The 27868-nt window shown below is 42.0% G+C and overlaps 1 protein-coding gene across 4 annotated transcripts in view; it reads right to left on the bottom strand.

Annotated features, from left to right (window-relative positions):
• LOC109876982 (cytidine monophosphate-N-acetylneuraminic acid hydroxylase) overlaps window positions 1-21240 on the bottom strand; it is a 29454-nt gene extending 8214 nt beyond the window's left edge. The window contains exons 1-6 of one of the 4 annotated variants that reach the window (XM_031815663.1): window positions 21158-21240; window positions 15768-15994; window positions 15443-15534; window positions 12723-12832; window positions 11738-11928; window positions 552-632 (exon numbers count right to left, since the gene is read on the bottom strand). In XM_031815663.1, the coding sequence (XP_031671523.1) occupies window positions 552-632; window positions 11738-11928; window positions 12723-12832; window positions 15443-15534; window positions 15768-15973 (680 nt within the window). In that variant the 5' untranslated portion in view covers window positions 15974-15994; window positions 21158-21240. Of the gene's footprint in view, window positions 1-551; window positions 633-11737; window positions 11929-12722; window positions 12833-15442; window positions 15535-15767; window positions 15995-20202; window positions 21127-21157 lie in introns of those variants that run through there. The other 3 variants (XM_031815661.1, XM_031815664.1, XM_031815662.1) reach the window with 3 other exon arrangements.
• Between the last annotated feature and the right edge of the window lie 6628 nt (window positions 21241-27868).

The raw sequence follows: 27868 nt of genomic DNA, 5'->3' as shown, positions 1-27868 counted from the left end.
GTGGTCCCATGGTGTTTATAATTGCGTAATATTGTTTGTACAGATAAACATGGTACCTTCAGGCATTTGGAAATTGCTCCCAGGTATGAACCTGACTTGAGGTCTACCATTTTTTTTCTGAGGTATTGGCTGATTTCTTTTGATTTTCCCATGATGTCAAGCAAAAAGGCACTGAATTTGAAGGTAGGCTTGAAACACATCCACAGGTACACCTCCAATTGACTCAAATGAGGTCAATTAGCCTATCAGAAGCTTCTAAAGCCAAGACATAATTTTATGGAATTTTCCAAGCTGGTTAAAGGCACAATCTTAGTGTATGTAAACTTCTGACCCACTTGTATTGTGATATAAATCACTGTAAGTGAAATAATCTGTCTGTAAACAATTGTTGGAAAAATTACTTCTGTCATGCACGAAGTAGATGTCCTAACCGACGTGCCAAAACTATAGTTTGTTAACAAGATATTTGTGGAGTGGTTGAAAACAAGTTAATGACTCCAACCTAAGTGTATGTAAACTTCCGAGTTCAATTGTATATAGATAACCCTTACCAGAACACTGGCCTTGATGTGTCGCCAACATAAATTGGAACATCGGGTCTCGTCGCAGAGAGGGATTTTAAGGTTGGGTAGCTGAAAATAAATTTTTCAGGAATGGAATTAGAATCAACACTTTAAACTAAGTACAACTTATAAAGGCTCAATATAGCTTACATAAATGCGTCACATATCATCTATCGCATACTCTATAAATGGTGTATAAACATAGTTTATACACCACCCTTTATAGAATATGACACACGCTTATAGATTATCTGTGAAGCATTTGCGTAGTGCTTCAGAAACTACATGTATGCTATTAAATGCCTTTATACTTCGTTAAAGTGGGACTGAAATGATAAATACATGGAAATCAGTCGTGGCTGGTGGGTGGAGATTGCAGAGGACGGGCTCATTGTAATGTTTGGAATAGTATGTGTTTGATACGTTCAATCCATTCCCTTCCAGTTTCACTGAGCCCATCCTCCCATATCAATCCATTCCCTTCCAGTTTCACTGAGCCCATCCTCCCATATCAATCCATTCCCTTCCAGTTTCACTGAGCCCATCCTCCCATATCAATCCATTCCCTTCCAGTTTCACTGAGCCCATCCTCCCATATCAATCCATTCCCTTCCAGTTTCACTGAGCCCATCCTCCCATATCAATCCATTCCCTTCCAGTTTCACTGAGCCCATCCTCCCATATCAATCCATTCCCTTCCAGTTTCACTGAGCCCATCCTCCCATATCAATCCATTCCCTTCCAGTTTCACTGAGCCCATCCTCCCATATCAATCCATTCCCTTCCAGTTTCACTGAGCCCATCCTCCCATATCAATCCATTCCCTTCCAGTTTCACTGAGCCCATCCTCCCATATCAATCCATTCCCTTCCAGTTTCACTGAGCCCATCCTCCCATATCAATCCATTCCCTTCCAGTTTCACTGAGCCCATCCTCCCATATCAATCCATTCCCTTCCAGTTTCACTGAACCCATCCTCCCATATCAATCCATTCCCTTCCAGTTTCACTGAGCCCATCCTCCCATATCAATCCATTCCCTTCCAGTTTCACTGAGCCCATCCTCCCATATCAATCCATTCCCTTCCAGTTTCACTGAGCCCATCCTCCCATATCAATCCATTCCCTTCCAGTTTCACTGAGCCCATCCTCCCATATCAATCCATACTCCATACAGGTACCATCTCTACATGCCTGTACCATACAGGTACCATCTCTACATGCCTGTACCATACAGGTACCATCTCTACATGCATGTACCATACTCCATACAGGTACCATCTCTACATACCTGTACCATACTCCATACAGATACCATCTCTACATGCCTGTACCATACAGGTACCATCTCTACATACCTGTACCATACTCCATACAGGTACCATCTCTACATGCCTGTACCATACTCCATACAGGTACCATCTCTACATACCTGTACCATACTCCATACAGATACCATCTCTACATGCCTGTACCATACAGGTACCATCTCTACATACCTGTACCATACTCCATACAGGTACCATCTCTACATGCCTGAACCATACTCCATACAGATACCATCTCTACATATCCGTACCATACAGGTACCATCTCTACATGCCTGTACCATACAGGTACCATCTCTAAATGCCTGTACCATACAGGTACCATCTCTACATGCCTGTACCATACAGGTACCATCTCTACATGCCTGTACCATACAGGTACCATCTCTACATACCTGTACCATACAGGTACCATCTCTACATACCTGTACCATACTCCATACAGATACCATCTCTACATGCCTGTACCATACTCCATACAGGTACCATCTCTAAATGCCTGTACCATACAGGTACCAGCTCTACATGCCTGTACCATACAGGTACCATCTCTACATATCTGTACCATACAGGTACCATCTCTACATGCCTGTACCATACAGGTACCATCTCTACATGCCTGTACCATACAGGTACCATCTCTACATGCCTGTACCATACAGGTACCATCTCTACATACCTGTACCATACTCCATACAGATACCATCTCTACATATCTGTACCATACAGGTACCATCTCTACATACCTGTACCATACTCCATACAGATACCATCTCTACATGCCTGTACCATACTCCATACAGGTATCATCTCTACATGCCTGTACCATACAGGTACCATCTCTACATGCCTGTACCATACAGGTACCATCTCTACATGCCTGTACCATTCAGGTACCATCTCTACATACCTGTACCATACTCCATACAGGTACCATCTCTACATGCCTGTACCATACTCCATACAGGTACCATCTCTACATGCCTGTACCATACTCCATACAGATACCATCTCTACATGCCTGTACCATACAGGTACCATCTCTACATGCCTGTACCATACAGGTACCATCTCTACATGCCTGTACCATACAGGTACCATCTCTACATACCTGTACCATACTCCATACAGATACCATCTCTACATATCTGTACCATACAGGTACCATCTCTACATGCCTGTACCATACTCCATACAGGTACCATCTCTACATACCTGTACCATACTCCATACAGATACCATCTCTACATGCCTGTACCATACTCCATACAGGTACCATCTCTACATGCCTGTACCATACAGGTACCATCTCTACATGCCTGTACCATACAGGTACCATCTCTAAATGCCTGTACCATTCAGGTACCATCTCTACATACCTGTACCATACTCCATACAGGTACCATCTCTACATGCCTGTACCATACTCCATACAGGTACCATCTCTACATGCCTGTACCATACTCCATACAGATACCATCTCTACATGCCTGTACCATCTCTACATGCCTGTACCATACTCCATACAGGTACCATCTCTACATGCCTGTACCATACTCCATACAGATACCATCTCTACATATCTGTACCATACTCCATACAGGTACCATCTCTACATGCCTGTACCATACAGGTACCATCTCTACATACCTGTACCATCTCTACATACCTGTACCATACAGGTACCATCTCTACATGCCTGTACCATACTCCATACAGGTACCATCTCTACATGCCTGTACCATACTCCATACAGGTACCATCTCTACATACCTGTACCATCTCTACATGCCTGTACCATACAGGTACCATCTCCACATGCCTGTACCATACAGGTACCATCTCTACATGCCTGTACCATACTCCATACAGATACCATCTCTACATATCTGTACCATACTCCATACAGGTACCATCTCTACATACCTGTACCATACTCCATACAGGTACCATCTCTACATGCCTGTACCATACAGGTACCATCTCTACATACCTGTACCATACAGGTACCATCTCTACATGCCTGTACCATACTCCATACAGGTACCATCTCTACATGCCTGTACCATACAGGTACCATCTCTACATACCTGTACCATCTCTACATACCTGTACCATACAGGTACCATCTCTACATGCCTGTACCATACTCCATACAGGTACCATCTCTACATGCCTGTACCATACTCCATACAGGTACCATCTCTACATACCTGTACCATCTCTACATGCCTGTACCATAGAGGTACCATCTCTACATGCCTGTACCATACAGGTACCATCTCTACATGCCTGTACCATACAGGTACCATCTCTACATGCCTGTACCATACACCATACAGATACCATCTCTACATGCCTGTACCATACTCCATACAGGTACCATCTCTACATGCCTGTACCCTGTACCATACTCCATACAGATACCATCTCTACATGCCTGTACCCTGTACCATACACCATACAGATACCATCTCTACATGCCTGTACCATACTCCATACAGGTACCATCTCTACATGCCTGTACCATACAGGTACCATCTCTACATGCCTGTACCATACAGGTACCATCTCTACATGCCTGTACCATTCAGGTACCATCTCTACATACCTGTACCATACTCCATACAGGTACCATCTCTACATGCCTGTACCATACTCCATACAGGTACCATCTCTACATGCCTGTACCATACTCCATACAGATACCATCTCTACATGCCTGTACCATACAGGTACCATCTCTACATACCTGTACCATACAGGTACCATCTCTACATGCCTGTACCATACAGGTACCATCTCTACATGCCTGTACCATACTCCATACAGATACCATCTCTACATGCCTGTACCATACTCCATACAGATACCATCTCTACATATCTGTACCATACTCCATACAGGTACCATCTCTACATACCTGTACCATACTCCATACAGGTACCATCTCTACATGCCTGTACCATACAGGTACCATCTCTACATACCTGTACCATCTCTACATACCTGTACCATACAGGTACCATCTCTACATGCCTGTACCATACTCCATACAGGTACCATCTCTACATGCCTGTACCATCTCTACATACCTGTACCATCTCTACATACCTGTACCATCTCTACATACCTGTACCATAGAGGTACCATCTCTACATGCCTGTACCATACAGGTACCATCTCCACATGCCTGTACCATACAGGTACCATCTCTACATGCCTGTACCATACACCATACAGATACCATCTCTACATGCCTGTACCATACTCCATACAGGTACCATCTCTACATGCCTGTACCATACTCCATACAGATACCATCTCTACATGCCTGTACCATACACCATACAGGTACCATCTCTACATGCCTGTACCATACACCATACAGGTACCATCTCTACATGCCTGTACCATACTCCATACAGGTACCATCTCTACATGCCTGTACCATACTCCATACAGATACCATCTCTACATATCTGTACCATACTCCATACAGGTACCATCTCTACATACCTGTACCATACTCCATACAGGTACCATCTCTACATGCCTGTACCATACAGGTACCATCTCTACATACCTGTACCATCTCTACATACCTGTACCATACAGGTACCATCTCTACATGCCTGTACCATACTCCATACAGGTACCATCTCTACATGCCTGTACCATACTCCATACAGGTACCATCTCTACATACCTGTACCATCTCTACATGCCTGTACCATAGAGGTACCATCTCTACATGCCTGTACCATACAGGTACCATCTCTACATGCCTGTACCATACAGGTACCATCTCTACATGCCTGTACCATACACCATACAGATACCATCTCTACATGCCTGTACCATACTCCATACAGGTACCATCTCTACATGCCTGTACCCTGTACCGTACTCCATACAGGTACCATCTCTACATGCCTGGTCCATACTCCATACAGGTACCATCTCTACATGCCTGTACCATACTCCATACAGATACCATCTCTACATGCCTGTACCATACAGGTACCATCTCTACATACCTGTACCATACAGGTACCATCTCTACATGCCTGTACCATACTCCATACAGGTACCATCTCTACATGCCTGTACCATACTCCATACAGATACCATCTCTACATGCCTGTACCATACAGGTACCATCTCTACATACCTGTACCATACAGGTACCATCTCTACATGCCTGTACCATACAGGTACCATCTCTACATGCCTGTACCATACTCCATACAGATACCATCTCTACATGCCTGTACCATACTCCATACAGATACCATCTCTACATGCCTGTACCATACTCCATACAGATACCATCTCTACATATCTGTACCATACTCCATACAGGTACCATCTCTACATACCTGTACCATACTCCATACAGGTACCATCTCTACATGCCTGTACCATACAGGTACCATCTCTACATACCTGTACCATCTCTACATATCTGTACCATACAGGTACCATCTCTACATGCCTGTACCATACTCCATACAGGTACCATCTCTACATGCCTGTACCATACTCCATACAGGTACCATCTCTACATGCCTGTACCATACTCCATACAGGTACCATCTCTACATGCCTGTACCATACTCCATACAGATACCATCTCTACATGCCTGTACCATACAGGTACCATCTCTACATACCTGTACCATACAGGTACCATCTCTACATGCCTGTACCATACAGGTACCATCTCTACATGCCTGTACCATACTCCATACAGATACCATCTCTACATGCCTGTACCATACTCCATACAGATACCATCTCTACATATCTGTACCATACTCCATACAGGTACCATCTCTACATACCTGTACCATACTCCATACAGGTACCATCTCTACATGCCTGTACCATACAGGTACCATCTCTACATACCTGTACCATCTCTACATACCTGTACCATACAGGTACCATCTCTACATGCCTGTACCATACTCCATACAGGTACCATCTCTACATGCCTGTACCATACTCCATACAGGTACCATCTCTACATACCTGTACCATCTCTACATACCTGTACCATAGAGGTACCATCTCTACATGCCTGTACCATACAGGTACCATCTCCTCATGCCTGTACCATACAGGTACCATCTCTACATGCCTGTACCATACACCATACAGATACCATCTCTACATGCCTGTACCATACTCCATACAGGTACCATCTCTACATGCCTGTACCATACTCCATACAGATACCATCTCTACATGCCTGTACCATACACCATACAGGTACCATCTCTACATGCCTGTACCATACACCATACAGGTACCATCTCTACATGCCTGTACCATACTCCATACAGGTACCATCTCTACACGCCTGTACCATACTCCATACAGATACCATCTCTACATATCTGTACCATACTCCATACAGGTACCATCTCTACATACCTGTACCATACTCCATACAGGTACCATCTCTACATGCCTGTACCATACAGGTACCATCTCTACATACCTGTACCATCTCTACATACCTGTACCATACAGGTACCATCTCTACATGCCTGTACCATACTCCATACAGGTACCATCTCTACATGCCTGTACCATACTCCATACAGGTACAGTCTCTACATACCTGTACCATACTCCATACAGGTACAGTCTCTACATACCTGTACCATCTCTACATGCCTGTACCATACTCCATACAGGTACCATCTCTACATACCTGTACCATCTCTACATACCTGTACCATAGAGGTACCATCTCTACATGCCTGTACCATACAGGTACCATCTTCTCCACATGCCTGTACCATACAGGTACCATCTCTACATGCCTGTACCATACACCATACAGATACCATCTCTACATGCCTGTACCATACTCCATACAGGTACCATCTCTACATGCCTGTACCATACTCCATACAGATACCATCTCTACATGCCTGTACCATACACCATACAGGTACCATCTCTACATGCCTGTACCATACACCATACAGGTACCATCTCTACATGCCTGTACCATACTCCATACAGGTACCATCTCTACACGCCTGTACCATACTCCATACAGATACCATCTCTACATATCTGTACCATACTCCATACAGGTACCATCTCTACATACCTGTACCATACTCCATACAGGTACCATCTCTACATGCCGGTACCATACAGGTACCATCTCTACATACCTGTACCATCTCTACATACCTGTACCATACTCCATACAGGTACCATCTCTACATGCCTGTACCATACTCCATACAGGTACCATCTCTACATACCTGTACCATCTCTACATGCCTGTACCATAGAGGTACCATCTCTACATGCCTGTACCATACAGGTACCATCTCTACATGCCTGTACCATACAGGTACCATCTCTACATGCCTGTACCATACACCATACAGATACCATCTCTACATGCCTGTACCATACTCCATACAGGTACCATCTCTACATGCCTGTACCCTGTACCATACTCCATACAGGTACCATCTCTACATGCCTGTACCATACTCCATACAGGTACCATCTCTACATGCCTGTACCATACTCCATACAGATACCATCTCTACATGCCTGTACCATACAGGTACCATCTCTACATACCTGTACCATACAGGTACCATCTCTACATGCCTGTACCATACTCCATACAGGTACCATCTCTACATGCCTGTACCATACTCCATACAGATACCATCTCTACATGCCTGTACCATACAGGTACCATCTCTACATGCCTGTACCATACTCCATACAGATACCATCTCTACATATCTGTACCATACTCCATACAGGTACCATCTCTTCATACCTGTACCATACTCCATACAGGTACCATCTCTACATGCCTGTACCATACAGGTACCATCTCTACATACCTGTACCATCTCTACATATCTGTACCATACAGGTACCATCTCTACATGCCTGTACCATACTCCATACAGGTACCATCTCTACATGCCTGTACCATACTCCATACAGGTACCATCTCTACATACCTGTACCATCTCTACATACCTGTACCATAGAGGTACCATCTCTACATGCCTGTACCATACAGGTACCATCTCTACATGCCTGTACAATACACCATACAGATACCATCTCTACATGCCTGTACCATACTCCATACAGATACCATCTCTACATGCCTGTACCATACACCATACAGGTACCATCTCTACATGCCTGTACCATACACCATACAGGTACCATCTCTACATGCCTGTACCATACTCCATACAGGTACCATCTCTACATGCCTGTACCATACTCCATACAGATACCATCTCTACATATCTGTACCATACTCCATACAGGTACCATCTCTACATACCTGTACCATACTCCATACAGGTACCATCTCTACATGCCTGTACCATACAGGTACCATCTCTACATACCTGTACCATCTCTACATACCTGTACCATACAGGTACCATCTCTACATGCCTGTACCATACTCCATACAGGTACCATCTCTACATGCCTGTACCATACTCCATACAGGTACCATCTCTACATACCTGTACCATCTCTACATACCTGTACCATAGAGGTACCATCTCTACATGCCTGTACCATACAGGTACCATCTCTACATGCCTGTACCATACAGGTACCATCTCTACATGCCTGTACCATACTCCATACAGGTACCATCTCTACATGCCTGTACCATACTCCATACAGATACCATCTCTACATGCCTGTACCATACTCCATACAGGTACCATCTCTACATGCCTGTACCATACACCATACAGGTACCATCTCTACATGCCTGTACCATACTCCATACAGATACCATCTCTACATATCTGTACCATACTCCAGACAGGTACCATCTCTACATACCTGTACCATACTGGTACCATCTCTACATGCCTGTACCATACAGGTACCATCTCTACATACCTGTACCATCTCTACATACCTGTACCATACAGGTACCATCTCTACATGCCTGTACCATACTCCATACAGGTACCATCTCTACATGCCTGTACCATACTCCATACAGGTACCATCTCTACATACCTGTACCATCTCTACATGCCTGTACCATAGAGGTACCATCTCTACATGCCTGTACCATACAGGTACCATCTCTACATGCCTGTACCATACAGGTACCATCTCTACATGCCTGTACCATACAGGTACCATCTCTACATGCCTGTACCATACACCATACAGATACCATCTCTACATGCCTGTACCATACTCCATACAGGTACCATCTCTACATGCCTGTACCATACAGGTACCATCTCTACATGCCTGTACCATTCAGGTACCATCTCTACATACCTGTACCATACTCCATACAGGTACCATCTCTACATGCCTGTACCATACTCCATACAGGTACCATCTCTACATGCCTGTACCATACTCCATACAGATACCATCTCTACATGCCTGTACCATACAGGTACCATCTCTACATACCTGTACCATACAGGTACCATCTCTACATGCCTGTACCATACTCCATACAGGTACCATCTCTACATGCCTGTACCATACTCCATACAGATACCATCTCTACATGCCTGTACCATACAGGTACCATCTCTACATGCCTGTACCATACTCCATACAGATACCATCTCTACATATCTGTTCCATACAGGTACCATCTCTACATACCTGTACCATACTCCATACAGGTACCATCTCTACATGCCTGTACCATACAGGTACCATCTCTACATACCTGTACCATCTCTACATACCTGTACCATCTCTACATGCCTGTACCATACTCCATACAGGTACCATCTCTACATACCTGTACCATCTCTACATACCTGTACCATAGAGGTACCATCTCTACATGCCTGTACCATACAGGTACCATCTCCACATGCCTGTACCATACAGGTACCATCTCTACATGCCTGTACCATACACCATACAGATACCATCTCTACATGCCTGTACCATACTCCATACAGGTACCATCTCTACATGCCTGTACCATACTCCATACAGATACCATCTCTACATGCCTGTACCATACACCATACAGGTACCATCTCTACATGCCTGTACCATACACCATACAGGTACCATCTCTACATGCCTGTACCATACTCCATACAGGTACCATCTCTACATGCCTGTACCATACTCCATACAGGTACCATCTCTACATACCTGTACCATACTCCATACAGGTACCATCTCTACATACCTGTACCATACTCCATACAGGTACCATCTCTACATGCCTGTACCATACAGGTACCATCTCTACATACCTGTACCATCTCTACATACCTGTACCATACAGGTACCATCTCTACATGCCTGTACCATACTCCATACAGGTACCATCTCTACATTCCTGTACCATACTCCATACAGGTACCATCTCTACATACCTGTACCATCTCTACATACCTGTACCATAGAGGTACCATCTCTACATGCCTGTACCATCTCTACATGCCTGTACCATACACCATACAGATACCATCTCTACATGCCTGTACCATACTCCATACAGATACCATCTCTACATGCCTGTACCATACACCATACAGGTACCATCTCTACATGCCTGTACCATACACCATACAGGTACCATCTCTACATGCCTGTACCATACTCCATACAGGTACCATCTCTACATGCCTGTACCATACACCATACCTGTACCATCTCCACATGCCTGTACCATACTCCATACCTGTACCATCTCTACATACCTGTACCATACAGGTACCATCTCTACATACCTGTAACATACTCCATGCAGGCACCATCTCTACATACCTGTACCATACTCCATACAGGTACCATCTCTTCATACCTGAGGTGGTCGGAGTGCATGTGGCTGATGTAGATGAGGTCGGCCATGCACAGCCTCTCCATGGAGTCAGCAGGTGGCTCATGGAGCAGCCACCAGCCCCTGGCGAAGGCCGGACCCGTCAGCCAGGGGTCGAATATCATCTTCTTCCCCCCTAGCTGGAGCTCCATACATGCATGGGTAAGGTAGGTCACCTGGAGGAACATGAAGGTTGAGTTTGGAGCGGAGAATCTTGTCGCCTGGCCCGGTTGACCAATCACATTGATATAAATAGCCTGTCGGCCATATGGGGAAAATCTCAGAGGTGTCGGTGTTGGGACTGTCATTTCTGTGTCTCTTTAAATGAACACAGGGGAGATGGTCAAAAAGTCATCTGTGACCAACTGTCACTCAGAGTCCCAGCAATGTGTCCTGCACTGTTGTTGGGCACGGCTGTGATCGGAGGTCTATCCCGATACGTCATCTAGAATCTTGGATGGCGGTTGGTGATATTTCAACCTTGGCCCATCTCCCTTATGTGTCCCAGGCTTAAGTTTGGCACTGCAGCCTTTCAGGTGAGAACACACCCTCAGATCTCACATTATAAAAGTGGTGATGAGATCAAAATGAGTAGAAGATTGTGTAGACACACAACTCTCGGTTATCATTTTAAGGCTCCTATTTGATTAACTCCGGGTAATTACTAACTAGCCTTGGATCATAGCTAGTGTTTGTGTTCTTGTCACAAATTTGTGACTAAACAACATGGGAATGTGTTCCAGATTAGTTTCAACCAGCCTGGTGAAGACATCTTTTTCATGACGAGACCAAGATCACAACCAGATCAAGACATGTTTTTCTGACCTTAACAAAACGTCTTTATACAACCAGTATACATCCTGACCATGATGTCATGTAAGATGTCATTATGTAATTGCAACCAGTTTTGCCCACTGGGAAAGGCCTCCGATCTGTCCAGCTGTGTGTGTGTGTGACGAGCTGTACTCACAGTCACCTCTCCCTCCTGCAGTTCCTGTGGATCCTGGGGGTCTGCCAACCAGGGGTCCCAGACGATCACCTCCACGAGCTGAAGACCACCCTCGTCTGTCATCACGACGTCTGCGTTAGCAAAATCAAGCCAAAGTCAAAACTCTTCCGATAAATAATCTAATTAATTACATTTATTTGATTATCTTAGGTTGAAGTCGGAAGTTTACATACACTTTAGCCAAATACATTTAATCTCAGTTTCACAATTCCTGACATTTAATCCCAGTAAATATTCTGTTTTAGGTCAGTTAGGATCACCACTTTATTTTAAGAATGTGAAATGTCAGAATAATAGTAGAGAGAAATATTTATTTAGGCTTTTATTTCTTTCGTCACATTCCCAGTGGGTCAGAAGTTCACACTGTCACACCCTGACCATAGAGAGCCTTTTTATTCTCTATGTTGGTTAGGTCGGGGTGTGACTAGGGTGGGTAATCTAGGTATTTTTTTAATTTTTTATGTTGGCCTGGTATGGTTCCCAATCAGAGGCAACTGTTATCGTTGTCTCTGATAGGGGATCATATTTAGGCAGCCATTTCCCCACTGTTTTGTGGTATCTCGTTTCTGTGTAGTTGCCTGTGAGCACTGCTTGAGCTTCACGTGTCGTTTATTCTTTGTTTTTTTGTTCGGTTCTCTGATAATTAAAAGAAGTCGAACCGATTCCACACTGCGCTTTGGTCTGAGTACGATTACAACAACGATCGTGACAGACTCAATTAGTATTTGGTAGCATTGCCTTTAAATGGTTTAACTTGGGTCAAACGTTTCGGGATAGCCTTCCACAAGCTTCCCACAATAAGTTGGGTGAATTTTGGCCCATTTCTCCTGACACAGTTGGTGTAACTGAGTCAGGTTTGTAGGCCTCCTTGCTCGCACACGCTTTTTCAGTTCTGCCCACACATTTTCTATAGGATTGAGGTCAGGGCTTTGTGATGGCCACTCAAATACCTTAACTTTGTTGTCCTTAAGCCATTTTGCCACAACTTTGGAAGTATGCTTGGGGTCATTGTCCATTTGCAAGACCGATTTGCGACCAAGCTTTAACTTCCTGACTGATGTCTTGAGATGTAGCTTCAATATATCCACATAATTGTCCTCCCTCATGAAGCCATCTATTTGTGAAGTGCACCAGTCTCTCCTGCAGCAACACACCCACACAACTTGATGCTGCCACCCGTGCTTCACGGTTGGGATGGTGTTCTTCGGCTTGCAAGCCTCCCCCTTTTTCCTCCAAACATAACGATGGTCATTATGGCCAAACAGTTCTATTTTTGTTTCAACAGACAAGAGGACATGTCTCCAAAAAGTATGATATTTTGTCCCCATGTGCAGTTGCAAACCGTAGTCTGGCTTTATGGCAGTGGCTTCTTCCTTGGTGAGCAGCCTTTCAGGTTATGTTGATATAGGACTCGTTTTACTGTGGATAGAGATCATTTTCCTGAGCAGTATTACGGCTGCATGGTGTTTATACTCGCGTACTATTATTTGTACAGATGAACGAGGTACCTTCAGGCTTTAGGAAATTGCTCCCAAGGATGAACCAGACTTGTGGAGGTCTATAAAAAAAATGTTTTGAGTTCTCGGCTGATTGCTTTTGATTTTCCCATGATGTCAAGCAACAAGGCACTGAGTTTGAAGGTAGGCCTTGAAATATATCCACAGGTGCACCTCCAATTGACTAAAATGATGTCAATTAGCCTATCAGTAGCTTCTAAAGTCATGACATCATTTTCTGGAATTTTCCAAGCTGTTTATAGGCAGTCTATTTAGTGTATGTAAACTTCTGACCCACTGGAATTTTGATACAGTGAATTATAAGTGAATTATAAGTGAAATAATCTATCTGTAAACAATTGTTGGAAAGATTACATGTGTCATACACAAGGTAGATGTCCTAATTGACTTGCTAAAACTAATTTGTTAACAAGAAATGTGTGGATGGTTGAAAAACAAGTTCTAATGACTCCACTCTAAGTGTATGTAAACCTCCGACTTCAACTGTACATATACATATTAAACATATAACCAGTTATATATAACATATAACTTAAACATATTAAACATCTGACTTATTATTTACATTGTGTTCCTCATGTCATTGTTAGACGGCCAAAGGAATGGACAGCTGGAGCTGGGCACTCAACCCACGGGACGCTGAACAGCTTCTACCTCCAAGTCATAAGCCTGCTAAACAGTTAGTCCAGGTAGCTTGGCTAACTATCTGCATTGACCCTTTTTGGACTAACTCTTTTGACTCATCACATACGCTGCTGTTACTGTTTATTATCTATCCTGTTACCTAGTCACTTTCTCACCTATATGAACATATCTACCTCATACCCCTGCACATCTACTCGATACTGGTACCTCGTGTAACGTTATATAGCCAAGTTATCGTTACTCTGTGGATTTATTCCTTGTGTTATTATTTTTTTCTCTCTGCATTGTTGGGAAGGCCCGTAAGTAAGCATTTCACTGTTAGTCTACATCTGTTGTTTACGAAGCATGTGACTAAACATTTGATTTAATGATCAGTATCACACAATGTGTACAAATATACACAAGTTGTCAGAGAACACAAAATATTAGACATACCATTTCATATGACCTAAAATGGCAAATAGACTTAAAATGCCATTCAATAACCTTTCAGGTTGAGAAAATGGCAGCTCAACTTACCCAGCTCATCCTGTGTGAAGCTGTCAGGAGGGTTCACATACTGCATAGTTGAGACGTTCAGCTTCCAGTAGTGTTTTGTACATTGGACCGTCCTGCATCAGAAAAACCTTTCAGTCCCATGGAATAGATAGGTTTCATCTAAGCCTCGGTATTAAAGAAGTTGTTGAGGATTTTACCACTTGATGTTAAATGGTTCCTCAGCCTGAAAGTAGTCTATGGGCCAGGAGAAACTGTAATCCAAGGTTCGGTATTCTCTAAACAGCCGCTACTAACTCCAACTATCTTTAGTTGTAAAGTCCTGAACTTCCCCTTTAAGTCTACTAACCTTCCATCTAAGTCCTCTATGTCTTTGATGAACAGGCCTCCTTGGTGTTTGCATTGGTTCTTGCAGGCCTTCAGCTCTCCATTTTCTTTGTATATGATGTAGCACTTGCCATCATCTGGGCTCTTCTTAAAGTTGATGCCATCTTTGAGTGAGAACACCGCCTCAGAGTCCAGGGACAGCACTGTCTTTGAAGACTGGGCTGTCATTTGAGTGGTGGAATTGAAGTGCTGATGAGAAAAGTAGAGGAGTAATAAGTGGATGGTACTCGTGAGAAGAATTTACAAGTGAACCAAACAGAAGTCATCGATAAAGGCAATAAAAAATCTATTCAGTTTATTACAAGTTGCAACAGGGAGATACTTCCAGCACAGAACCAGAGAAAATGTCTAACTGGCCGTTGTTGGGGAATAATCATAATTAGTTGGTAACATAGGTAAGATGTTTTATATTCATCATGTTTGTAAGTTACTTCATCAGAATGTTATTTTTGTATAATACTGTGGCGGGGTTGCAGTATCTGTTCTATGTCAAGACTAAGTTGCTTGGGCCGGAGAGAGGTCAAGCGTGTATCTCTTGGCTCCACAATGTCTGTGTGCAAGTTAGTGTCTCTCTGATCTTGTCAAGATAGGATGGATTTGATATATGGCTGTTGATGGAGGATTTGTTTATGGTTCTGAGTTTGAGAAAAGCACATAGTTTAGGAGACAAAGCTGAACGATAAATTATGCCTATGCTGTCTGGATGTGTGTCTCTGCTATAAAGGATCTGTTGCAATGTATAAGGGACTCAGAGAATTCATTGATAGACACTGAATTGATCTGAGAGTCACAGGGTTGTAATAGAGCTCATATAATTAAAGATGGACTTTGTGATAACTAACTCTGACTTGTGTGGTTTGCTCTCATGATTTGGTAAATAGAGGAATATTCCACGACAGCGTATATCCTAATCAGCAGACAACTGTTCTGTAAACATCAGTCCTAGAGGCAAGTGGGAAGTCCAAACCAGTAAGTGACATTGCTACAGAATCAGTGTTCAGACAATACAATAATCAGTGTGTCCTCAGATCTCCATCAAACACTATCAACAGATGGGAGTTTAATCCATAACATACAGCATCGAGGCTAGTGACCATCAACTCGAGTATCACAAACATTGGAAATCGTGTATTACAGAAAGGGGAAATATATGAATATGCGGTAACACTTTACTTCACTCCTAGTGTCATTACACATTATGACAGTCATAACCATGTCATAACAGCTGACAATGTGTCATAATATTTACATATGTTTAGACCTGTGTGACATGATATTTTATGGGTCGTTATGACACGTGCGTTTCAAAACCGACCACACAAGGCAAAACATTCCATTACACCATAGCCTACGTGTCAACAGTATTTTTTTAAATGTACTATTTTAAATAATCATTGTAATTGCGCACAAAATGATGTCAGACATGCACTTACCCCAATGCTCTGTTTCTGATGACTGGGATGAATGCAAGAGCAGGAGCAGGACAAGACACCCTCTTTTTGACAGATGACTGGTATAAGGGCATGTATGTGATTGGCCTATCTGGCTGATGTGATTATGATGGTCATAATGCTTCTTGACAGTGTCAAAGTGTATTTTCTTAGTCCAAGTAAAGTGACACAAGATGGTCATAATTCTTTATGAGTGTCATAAAGTGTATTTTCCACAAGTTGTTTAAAATATGATAGAGAGAAAGAGCGAGAGACCTGAAACTACATTTTAGACAATAGCTCAGATTCAAAGAATGAAACATATTTACATGTTCATGGTTAGTTCAAATGAGTAATATCTAAATTCAAACAAATGTCAGTTCCTCAGAGTACTGTGACACTTTGGGAACTAAATATTACATTGAAATGTATGGAATTACCAGGAGCAGACCTGGGTACAAATACATGCGTATTTATATTTGAAATACTGATCTTGTGTGAATATGAGTATTATGTGGTCAAAATCCGCTACGTCTTAACATTTCCTACAAATAGCCTATACTATCTGAACTATTTTCAAATATTGTATCCAAACACATTCTTCCAAATACCCAAGGAACAAACAGAAAGTGGGTTCAAATGCATAGAGTATTTCAATATTTATTGAAATACCCCACATTTGAACATGGGTCTGATTTTGAGACTTTTTGGTGGTAAGAGCAATCATCCTCAATTCATATTTTTTTCAGCTCATATGACTGAAATTCATCCAAAGTTAATTGAATTAAGTTTACAAGTTAAGTTTCAGCAAACCCTTTCTTTAACCTTTTTGGGATATGGGGCAGCATTTTCACTTTTGGATGAATAGCGTGCCCAGAGTGAACTGCCTCCTACTCTGTCCCAGATGCTATTATATGCATATTATTATTAGTATTGGATAGAAAACTCTGAAGTTTCTAGAACTGTTTGAATGATGTCTGTGAGTAACCGAACTCATATGGCAGGGGAAAACCTGAGAAAAATCCAACCAGGAAGCGGGACATCTGAGGTTTGTAGTTATTCAAAGCTTGGCCTACCAAATACACATTGAGATATGGATGAGGTTGCACTTCCTAGGGCTTCCACTAGATGTCAACCGTCTTTAGAAACTGGTTTGAGGATTCTACTATAAAGGAGGGGCTTATGAGACCTTTTTGAGTCAGTGGTCTGGAAGAGAGCCTTGGTCTCATGATGCACGCTCCCGACAGAGTTACTTCTCGTTCCATTGCTTTTCTTAAGACAAAGGAATTCTCCGGTTGGAACATTATTGACGTTTCATTCATCTTTTGAACTGTCATTGTAATTTGATGTAATTCTGCATTTTAATCTTTTGAAAGTTCAGAGCTTAATTTATGTAAACTACCATGAGCAAAATATATAAATGAGCTAAATGTTTTAATGCTATTAAGTGCTCTCCTCTGAAAATACAATGTACATCTCACTGTATATGTTTGTAGTGAAATAAATTCAATGTTATAATGTATTTATCTGTTAAGGAGAGGTATATCTATAATTCCATGTGTATAACTATATTATCATCTACATTTATGATGAGTATTTCTGTTGAATGATGTGGCTATGCAAAATCACTTGATGTTTTTGGAACTAGTGAACTTTATCAAACAAAACATGCATGTATTGTGTAACATGAAGTCCTATGAGTGTCATCTCATGAAGATAATTCAAGGTTAGTGATTAATTTGATCTTTACTTCTGGTTTTTGTGAAGGCTATATTTTGCTGGAAAATGGCTGTGCTTATTGTGATTTGGTGGACACCTAACATAATCGTTTGTAGTGCTTTCGCTGAAAAGCCTATTTAAAATCGAACACAACAACAAAAATAGATTTAAAATGATATAAGACACATGTATGTTTTAGGAATTGTAATTATGAGATTTGTGGTTTGAATTTTGTCGCCCTCTATTTTCACTGGTAGTTGTCATATCGATCCCGGTATCGGGATTGCAGCCATAACAGGTTAATACAACCGCTATCAGATTTCAAAAAAGCTTTACGGAAAAAGCAAACTATGCTATAATCGGAGAACGGCGCTCAGAGAACAAATACATATCCGCTATGTTGGAGTCACCAGAAGTCAGAAATTACATTATAAATACTCACTTACCTTTGATCATCAGAACGCACTCCCAGGAATCCCAGTTCCACAATAAATGTTTGATTTGTTAGATAATGTCCATCATTTATGTCCAGATAACTACTTTTGTTAGAGCGTTTGGTAAACAAATCAAAACTCACGGAGCGTGTTCACTAGATGCAGTCAAAAAGTTCTGTTACAGACCGTAGAAACTTGTCAAACGATGTATGGAATCAATCTTTAGGATGTTTTAAACATAAATCTTCAATAATCTTCCAACCAGAGAATTCCTTTGTCTTCAGAAAAGCAAAGGAACGGGAGATACCTCTCATGTGAAATGCGCGTCACCAGTGTGTGACTGCTGGCAGACCTCTGACTCAAACAGCTCTCATTCGGCCCCACTTCACAGTAGAAGCATCAAACAGGTTTCTAAAGATGGTTGACATCTAGTGGGAAGTGCAAGATGACCAATATCCCACTGCATCTTCTATAGGGGCTGAGTTGAAAATCGACCAACCTCAGATTTCCCACTTGGTTGGATTTCTCAGATTTTTGCCTGCTATATGAGTTCTGTTTTACACAGACATCATTCAAACAGTTTTAGAAACGTCAGAGTGTTCTATCCAAATACACTAATAATATGCATATATTAGCATCTGGGACTGAGGAGCAGGCAGTTTACTCTGGGCACCTTCTTCATCCAAGCTACTCAATACTGCCCCCAAGCCATATGTTTTAAACAACTTTTGTCTGTCACCTTTAAACAATGTACATTTCTTAATGGTCACAACATAGCAAATATTAAGAGAGAAGCATAAATAAAGAGCATTACCTTGTGCAGACTTATGTTGACTTGACACTTTGGAATTTGAAGTTTAGACAGAGATCAGTCTTTGTGCATTTGCATTGAGCAGTGAACTAATTGTTGGTGCTTATTAACAAGAAGAATCAAGTGTTTGCCTCAGGAAATCCACACAAGAGAAAAGGTACAGAGGTGAAAAAATTGATAAAAAAGGTGAGATGCCTTTACAAGTATAAGGTGCAACAGATAATGTTACAGGGAGACTCCAGTAAAAGGATAAGGTGCAACAGATAATGTCACAGGGAGTCTCTCCAGTACAAGGACAAGGTGCAACAGATAATGTCACAGGGAGTCTCTCCAGTACAGGACAAGGTGCAACAGATAATGTCACAGGGAGACTGCCTGGATGAGCTTTAAGAATATGGCAAATGCCCCCTTCAAAGTGAGGCAACGTATTTATCCCTGCCCAGATGACGGTGTGCCTCTCTACAGTCAATTATTAAACAAGTTCTTCACCCGCTTGAAGGAGGATGTCATGTCAACCGAGAGCGCGCTTGTCATCAATGAGGACGTTGTAGGGGGTGGGTCCCAAAGACCCTCCCCATTATTAAGGGGACCTTAAGATTCATATGTTTTGCTGCAGGCCTTATAATAATATACTGTTGCTATGTGTCTAAAAACTCTCCCACAATACATTGCACAAGCTATCTATATTAGTCTGTGTGGTTAAGCCCTGGCTGTTGTCAGAGTGGGTTTGCAGGTTGGTCACCGAAACTAGATAAAAAAGTAACCGTCTGGTTGACATTTTGATCTTGTGTGACAGAGGACAATTCTAAGAAATTCAGAGAAGCTACTGTACTAGGTTGCCTTATAAGGTAACCTCAGCTTATTGATGCATACATACATTGACGTAGGTGATCATACCACTAGGGAGTGATCACATGTATAAAATCAGCTGTGCCCTTAGGTGGGGTGCAGAACTTACTCAGATAATCAACAACTGAACACGACAAAATACAAAAATAATGAAGTGAAATAACAAACCGAACCAGTTCTGTGGAAGACAGGAAATAACCACAAAACACAATAAAACACAGGCTACCTAAATATGGTTCTCAATCAGGGACAACGATAGACAGCTGCCTCTGATTGAGAACCATATCAGGCCAAACACAGAAATAGAAAATATAGAAAAACGAACATAGACTGCCCACCCCAACTCACGCCCTGACCATACTAAAATAAACTACACTGACTGTGCTAGTGGCAGACTCACATCCCAGAAAGCCCCTCAATCCCTAACAGGTACCATATACCCACACATGTATAAATCAGTAACGTACAGCAAACCTGTACACATTGTAAAATAGAAAATAGAAAACAGTATTCAGAACGTGACCTTCCCCTTGCATCACATTTTCATACTGTGGAGACCTGACGTTCAAGATCTCCCCCTATTTGCATGCGGGCCAATCACAACACGCCTTATTGTCATCAGAGTTGAACCAACCAATAAGAATGCTTGAACATGAAATACACCTTTTTTTAGAGGCAAGTGGAAACATAACCAATCCTGTTATGTGGGAAAACCTGGACAAGGTGTTCGGGCTTCCCTGAGCAAATCATCAGTAACAGGGCCATCGGGGCAGCCCAGGAATGTGTACTGGACAAAGAATTGTTGATGAACCTCTGCTTGACTCTGACATGGTGCTGTCCATTGATGGTTCTGCAAATATAGATCAAAGTACAGGTAAAAAAAAACATGTAGGATTTGCTGTAGTAGATGTGGAAAATGATATTGAGATTATACAGCCCCTACCAGAACATTTATTAGCACAACAAGCAGATTTAATAGCTCTGAAAACAGCTTGTGAACTGGGGGAAGGGAAGACACTTACTGTTTATTCAGACTCAGCATATGCTGTTGGGGTTTGTTTGTCATGGTGTGGGGTTTTGGAGAACAAGAGGGTTTACTGACACCACAGGAACACCTATTAACTTCTTTGGGGTAGGGGGCAGTATTTTCACGTCCGGATGAAAAGCATGCCCAGAGTAAACTGCCTGCTACTCAGGCCCAGATGATAGGATATGCATATTATTGGTAGCTTTGGATAGAAAACACACTGAAGTTTCTAAAACTGTTTGAATGATGTCTTTTAGCATAACAAAACTCATATGGCAGGCAAAAACTTGAGGAATAGTCCAACCAGGAAGTGAGAAATCTGAAGTTTTTTTTTTCAAGTCTTAGCCTATCGAATATACAGTGTATGTGGGGTCATATTGCACTTCCTAAGGCTTCCACTAGATGTCAACAGTGTTTAGAACCTTGTTTGATGCTTCTACTATAAAGGAGGGGGTAATGGGAGCTGAATGAGTCAGTGGTCTGCCATAGTGCCATGAGCTGGTGACGCGCTTTCACGTGAAAGTTAGCTTGCGTTCCATTGCAATTCTACAGACAAAGGAATTCTCCGGTTGGAACATTATTATAAGATTTATGATAAAAACATCATAAAGATTGATTCTATACATCGTCTCACATGTTTCTACGAACTGTAATATGACTTTTCTTCTGAACTTTCGCCTGGACCTGCCTGTGTGTCGTGAGTTTGGATTTGTGAACTGAACGTCCTAACAAAAGGAGTTATTTGGACATAAATGATGGACTTTATCGAACAAATCAAACATTTATTGTGGAGCTGAGATTCCTGGGAGTGTATTCTGATGAAGATCATTAAAGGGAAGTGAATATTTATAATGCTATTTCTGACTTCTGTTGACTCCAACATGGCAGATATCTGCATGGCTCTTGATGTGTTGTCTGAGCGCTGTACTCAGATTATTATATGGCTTGCTTTTTCCGTGAAGTTTAAAAAATATCTGACACAGCGGTTGCATGTGTCACATATGCTAGTATTGGGAACAGCATAGCTGATGAGGCGGCCAAATTGGCTGCTTTCCGTTGTCACACACATGCATTCTATTTGTGTCATCTGAAACTAATGATCTTGAGAAACAACAGCAGGCTGATATTCTCAATCACCAAGTGTGGAGGGAGAGAGGGTGTGCTCTTTGTCCTAGGTCTGGCTTATGGCTGCATCTTTTGTCTGACATGCCCTGTTTACCATCAACCATGATCTCTACTATTTGCCGATTGGCTCATGGAGTGGGCCATTCGTCAAGGGGGCATATGAAGGAGAAGATTTCGGCCCAATGGTTTTGCCCGGATTTGAATCAGCACGTAAAACAGTTAATTTACCGTTGCGCGACATGTTTGTTATATAACAGACAAGGGAACTCCACTACAACCAGGGAAGTTCCCCACTCCAAAAGGACCTTTGTCCACCTTGCTTTGAATGTCATAGACATGGTAGAGTGAAAACAAAGAAAGAGATACTGCCTGGTGATAATTGACAGGTTCACCAGGTGGGTGGAAACATTTCTCACTACCAATTGTGTTGCGCGAACAGTTGCAAAATTGCTAGTCAGGGAAATCATAACCAGGTTTTGTCTGCAGACAATGGAACCCATCTCATAGGAGATGTGGTTGCCCAAGTGGCCAAAATGATGGGTGTTGACCAGAAGTTTGTGTCCATCTATCAACCGCGGAGTAACAGGAGTTACTGAGAGGGCTAATCAGACCCTGAAAGGCTCCCTTGCCAAACTATGCCATTCCACAGGAATTGTCCTTCTGAAAATGCGCAGCAGCCTTAACAAAGGTATTGGGTGTACACCTTATGAAATGTTAACAAGACGACCAATGAACACCCCAGGGGTGAGACCTATGACTGACCGACAGACATAACTGAGGCACAGTGTGATCACATTGAGTACATGAAAGAATTAACTTCTATTGTCAGTTTTCTCCACTCTCACACTAGGAAAGCAGCAGAACCAATCTCAGGTAAAGGATCCAGATGCTCTGACCATCTGCGTAGGAGACTGGGTGGAACTACGAATCCATAAAATAAAATGGAACCAGCCAAGATGGATGGGACCCTTCCAGGTGACCATGGCAACACCGACTTCAATCCGGGTAGCAGAGAGGTCCTGCTGGCATCATCTCTCCCACTGCAAGCATCTCCCAAAGTGGAAGCCATGGATGAGCGACTGGACAGAAGCAGAGGGCCCAGACCAAAAGGCCGGAAAGAAAGATGAAAAAGAAGGCTCTAGCCAAAGTGCAGATGAAGGAGACATAATTTCACACTCACACTGAGGTTCTGTAACTAGGAGGCAGAGACTACACCGGGTCTGGTGGTTTGTTTTCCTCATCGTCCTTTCCATGGGTCTCCTTGTTGGCGCAGCCACAGGTCCCCCTGGGTGATCTGAGGAAAACAACAAATGGATACAAATGGTGAGAAAAATTGGAAATCAGAGTAAGAGGCCAGGAACCCAGGTTTTAGTGTTTAGAAAGCCTACATCAACCACTGAACTGTTCGGGAGTCAGGTTGAGCCTATGAGAAGGACGGAGTTTGAATGTGGGTTTTTATACTTTATGCAGAGAGGTAATGAGAAACAACCTACTAGGCGAAGGAAGACCACAGGACTGTCCTTTGGGAGAAGAACTGAGGGGTTAGCCGGGGAACATGGGACACATGAATGTTGGGGTGGTCACAAGAAGGGAGCAAACTTACCTAATGTGGTAGAAGGAAGCAGGCAGATCCCTCTATGGCCTAGAACTCGCCTTGGGAGAGGTGAGTCAGTCTTCACGGTAAGAACTACCCACTCTGTAAAGTGTAATTATCCCAGCAGGCACCTGTGGATAGAATTGTTAGGAAATGGAGGCTTGAGCATCAATCCCATACTGACCTCCCTAAGCCCGAAATCAACCCCTGCTCTGTGTCTTTGTTCCAGGGTGTGTTGAGGGGTGCTGTCCGTCCTCCCAGGCCATAGTGCACTAGCAGATAGGGTCAAAGTGGTGGAATGGGGCAGTGTGTTTTTAATGAGTGTAGGAGGTGGTGTCTCAGGCTATATTTCACTTTCTTAGAGGAAGAGGACTAATGAAGGTAATGATATTTTTTAAATAACAACGCACCGTGCAATGATTTCCTAGATTTTACTGAGTTACAGTTCATATAAGGAAATCAGTACATTGAAATAAATAAATTAGGCCCTAATCTATGGATTTCACATGACTGGGGATACAGACATGCATCTGTTGGTCACAGATACCTTTTTTTTAAATCCATGGGCGTGGATCAGAGAACCAGTCAGTATCTGTTGTGTGGTTATAGTTGAAAGAGTATAAATGGTATCAAAAAGCTGTATGCAAGCAACCTATTCCAGAGATGTCTGTCACCAGTCTGTAGCCCTGATTATCTATCACCTTCTCCGAAGGGCCCATGGGTTCGATGATAAAGAGTCAGGTTACATTCAAATTCCTTTCTGTAGTTTAATCTTTCCAAGTAGCAGCTATCAGAATTTCTTGTATTTACTTCTATTGTGAGTTGGCCAAGTAGTGCAGAACATCCTGACTGGATTTGTATTTGGGTGAATTTCAATATTATTAAATCATCCTGTTAAAATGTTGTAAGATATCATAATTAAAGAATGTGCGGTCTAGGACTATAGTTAACAAAGAAGTGGATGCACTAGCTTTGTGTGTGTGTGTGTGTGTGTGTGTGTGTGTGTGTGTGTGTGTGTGTGTGTGTGTGTGTGTGTGTGTGTGTGTGTGTGTGTGTGTGTGTGTGTGTGTTTACGTGTGTGTTTTCACTCCAGGTCAATGGGTGGCAGTAACATTCACTAGATTAACTCAACTACAGTAACTGAAGAAGCCGCATTAATAAACACATTCTCAATCAAGGAAGTCACACAATAAGAGCTGTTAATCTTGCAACGTTTATGGTCATGTCGCAGCAGTGTGTAGGAAGGAGGTGAGTAGTAGATTTGTGCAGCACAGAGGGATAGACCAACGAGTGATTTATGCTTCTGTAAGGTTGGCTTCTTAGCATTCATATCAATGGTTATCAACTGTACCACAGAAATGAAACATAAATCACAGAAAATAGATGTTGTGGTGGCAGATGCAGAGATGTATTTGGCTATACGAAATTTGACTTCAGAAGAGTTCCAGGGTGTGTTGAGCGGTGGTGTCCTGTTCTCCCAGGCCGTTTGCATAGTGCACTAGCAGATAGGGTCAAAGTAGTGGAATGGGGCAGTGTGTTTTTAATGAGTGTAGGAGGTGGTGTCTCAGGCTATATTTCACTTTCTTAGAGGAAGAGGACTAATGAAGGTAATGATATTTTTTAAATAACAACGCACCGTGCAATGATTTCCAAGATTTTACTGAGTTATAGTTCATATAAGGAAATCAGTCAATTTCACATGACTGGGGATACAGACATGCATCTGTTGGTCACAGATACCTTTTTTTTTTTTTAAGCCATGGGCGTGGATCAGAGAACCAATCTGTTGTGACCACAATTTGCCTCATGCAGCACAACACATCTCATTCGCATCGAGTTGTTCAGGATGTTGATTGTGGCCTGTGGAATGATGTCCAACTCCTCTTCAATGGCTGTGTGAAGTTCAGCTTCCAGGAATTGTGTGCTGATCCTTGTGATATGGGTCCGTGCAGTGTGATGCTGTGATGATTGTGATGATGAGGTGATGGCAGCAGATGAATGGCATGGTAATACACTGGTGGAAAACCTACCCAATTGACATACTTGAGTAAAAGTAAAGATACCTTAATAGAAAATGACTCAAGTTAGAGTGAGTCACCCAGTAAAATACTACTTGAGTAAAAGTAAAGATACCTTAATAGAAAATGACTCAAGTTAGAGTGAGTCACCCAGTAAAATACTACTTGAGTAAAAGTAAAGATACCTTAATAGAAAATGACTCAAGTTAGAGTGAGTCACCCAGTAAAATACTACTTGAGTAAAAGTAAAGATACCTTAATAGAAAATGACTCAAGTTAGAGTGAGTCACCCAGTAAAATACTACTTGAGTAAAAGTAAAGATACCTTAATAGAAAATGACTCAAGTTAGAGTGAGTCACCCAGTAAAATACTACTTGAGTAAAAGTAAAGATACCTTAATAGAAAATGACTCAAGTTAGAGTGAGTCACCCAGTAAAATACTACTTGAGTAAAAGTAAAGATACCTTAATAGAAAATGACTCAAGTTAGAGTGAGTCACCCAGTAAAATACTACTTGAGTAAAAGTAAAGATACCTTAATAGAAAATGACTCAAGTTAGAGTGAGTCACCCAGTAAAATACTACTTGAGTAAAAGTAAAGATACCTTAATAGAAAATGACTCAAGTTAGAGTGAGTCACCCAGTAAAATACTACTTGAGTAAAAGTAAAGATACCTTAATAGAAAATGACTCAAGTTAGAGTGAGTCACCCAGTAAAATACTACTTGAGTAAAAGTAAAGATACCTTAATAGAAAATGACTCAAGTTAGAGTGAGTCACCCAGTAAAATACTACTTGAGTAAAAGTTTTTTTAAGTATTTGGTTTTAAATATACTTAAGAATCCAAAGTAAATGTAATTGCTAAAATATACTTAATTATCAAAAGTAAAAGTACAAATGATTTCAAATTCCTTATAATAAGCATACGGCATCGTTAGTGTTATTTTTATTTCCTGGAAAGCCAGGGGCACACTCCAACATTCAGACATCATTTACAAATGAAGTGTGTTCAGTAAGTCCGCCAGATCAGAGCAGTAGGGATGACTAGGGAGGTTC

The sequence above is a fragment of the Oncorhynchus kisutch genome, unplaced genomic scaffold (assembly GCF_002021735.2).
Source record: "Oncorhynchus kisutch isolate 150728-3 unplaced genomic scaffold, Okis_V2 Okis09a-Okis19a_hom, whole genome shotgun sequence".
In the NCBI taxonomy this organism is placed as follows: domain Eukaryota; kingdom Metazoa; phylum Chordata; class Actinopteri; order Salmoniformes; family Salmonidae; genus Oncorhynchus; species Oncorhynchus kisutch.
The sequence above is the reverse complement of the archived record's forward strand: the minus strand, read 5'-3'. Positions and strand labels throughout refer to the sequence as shown.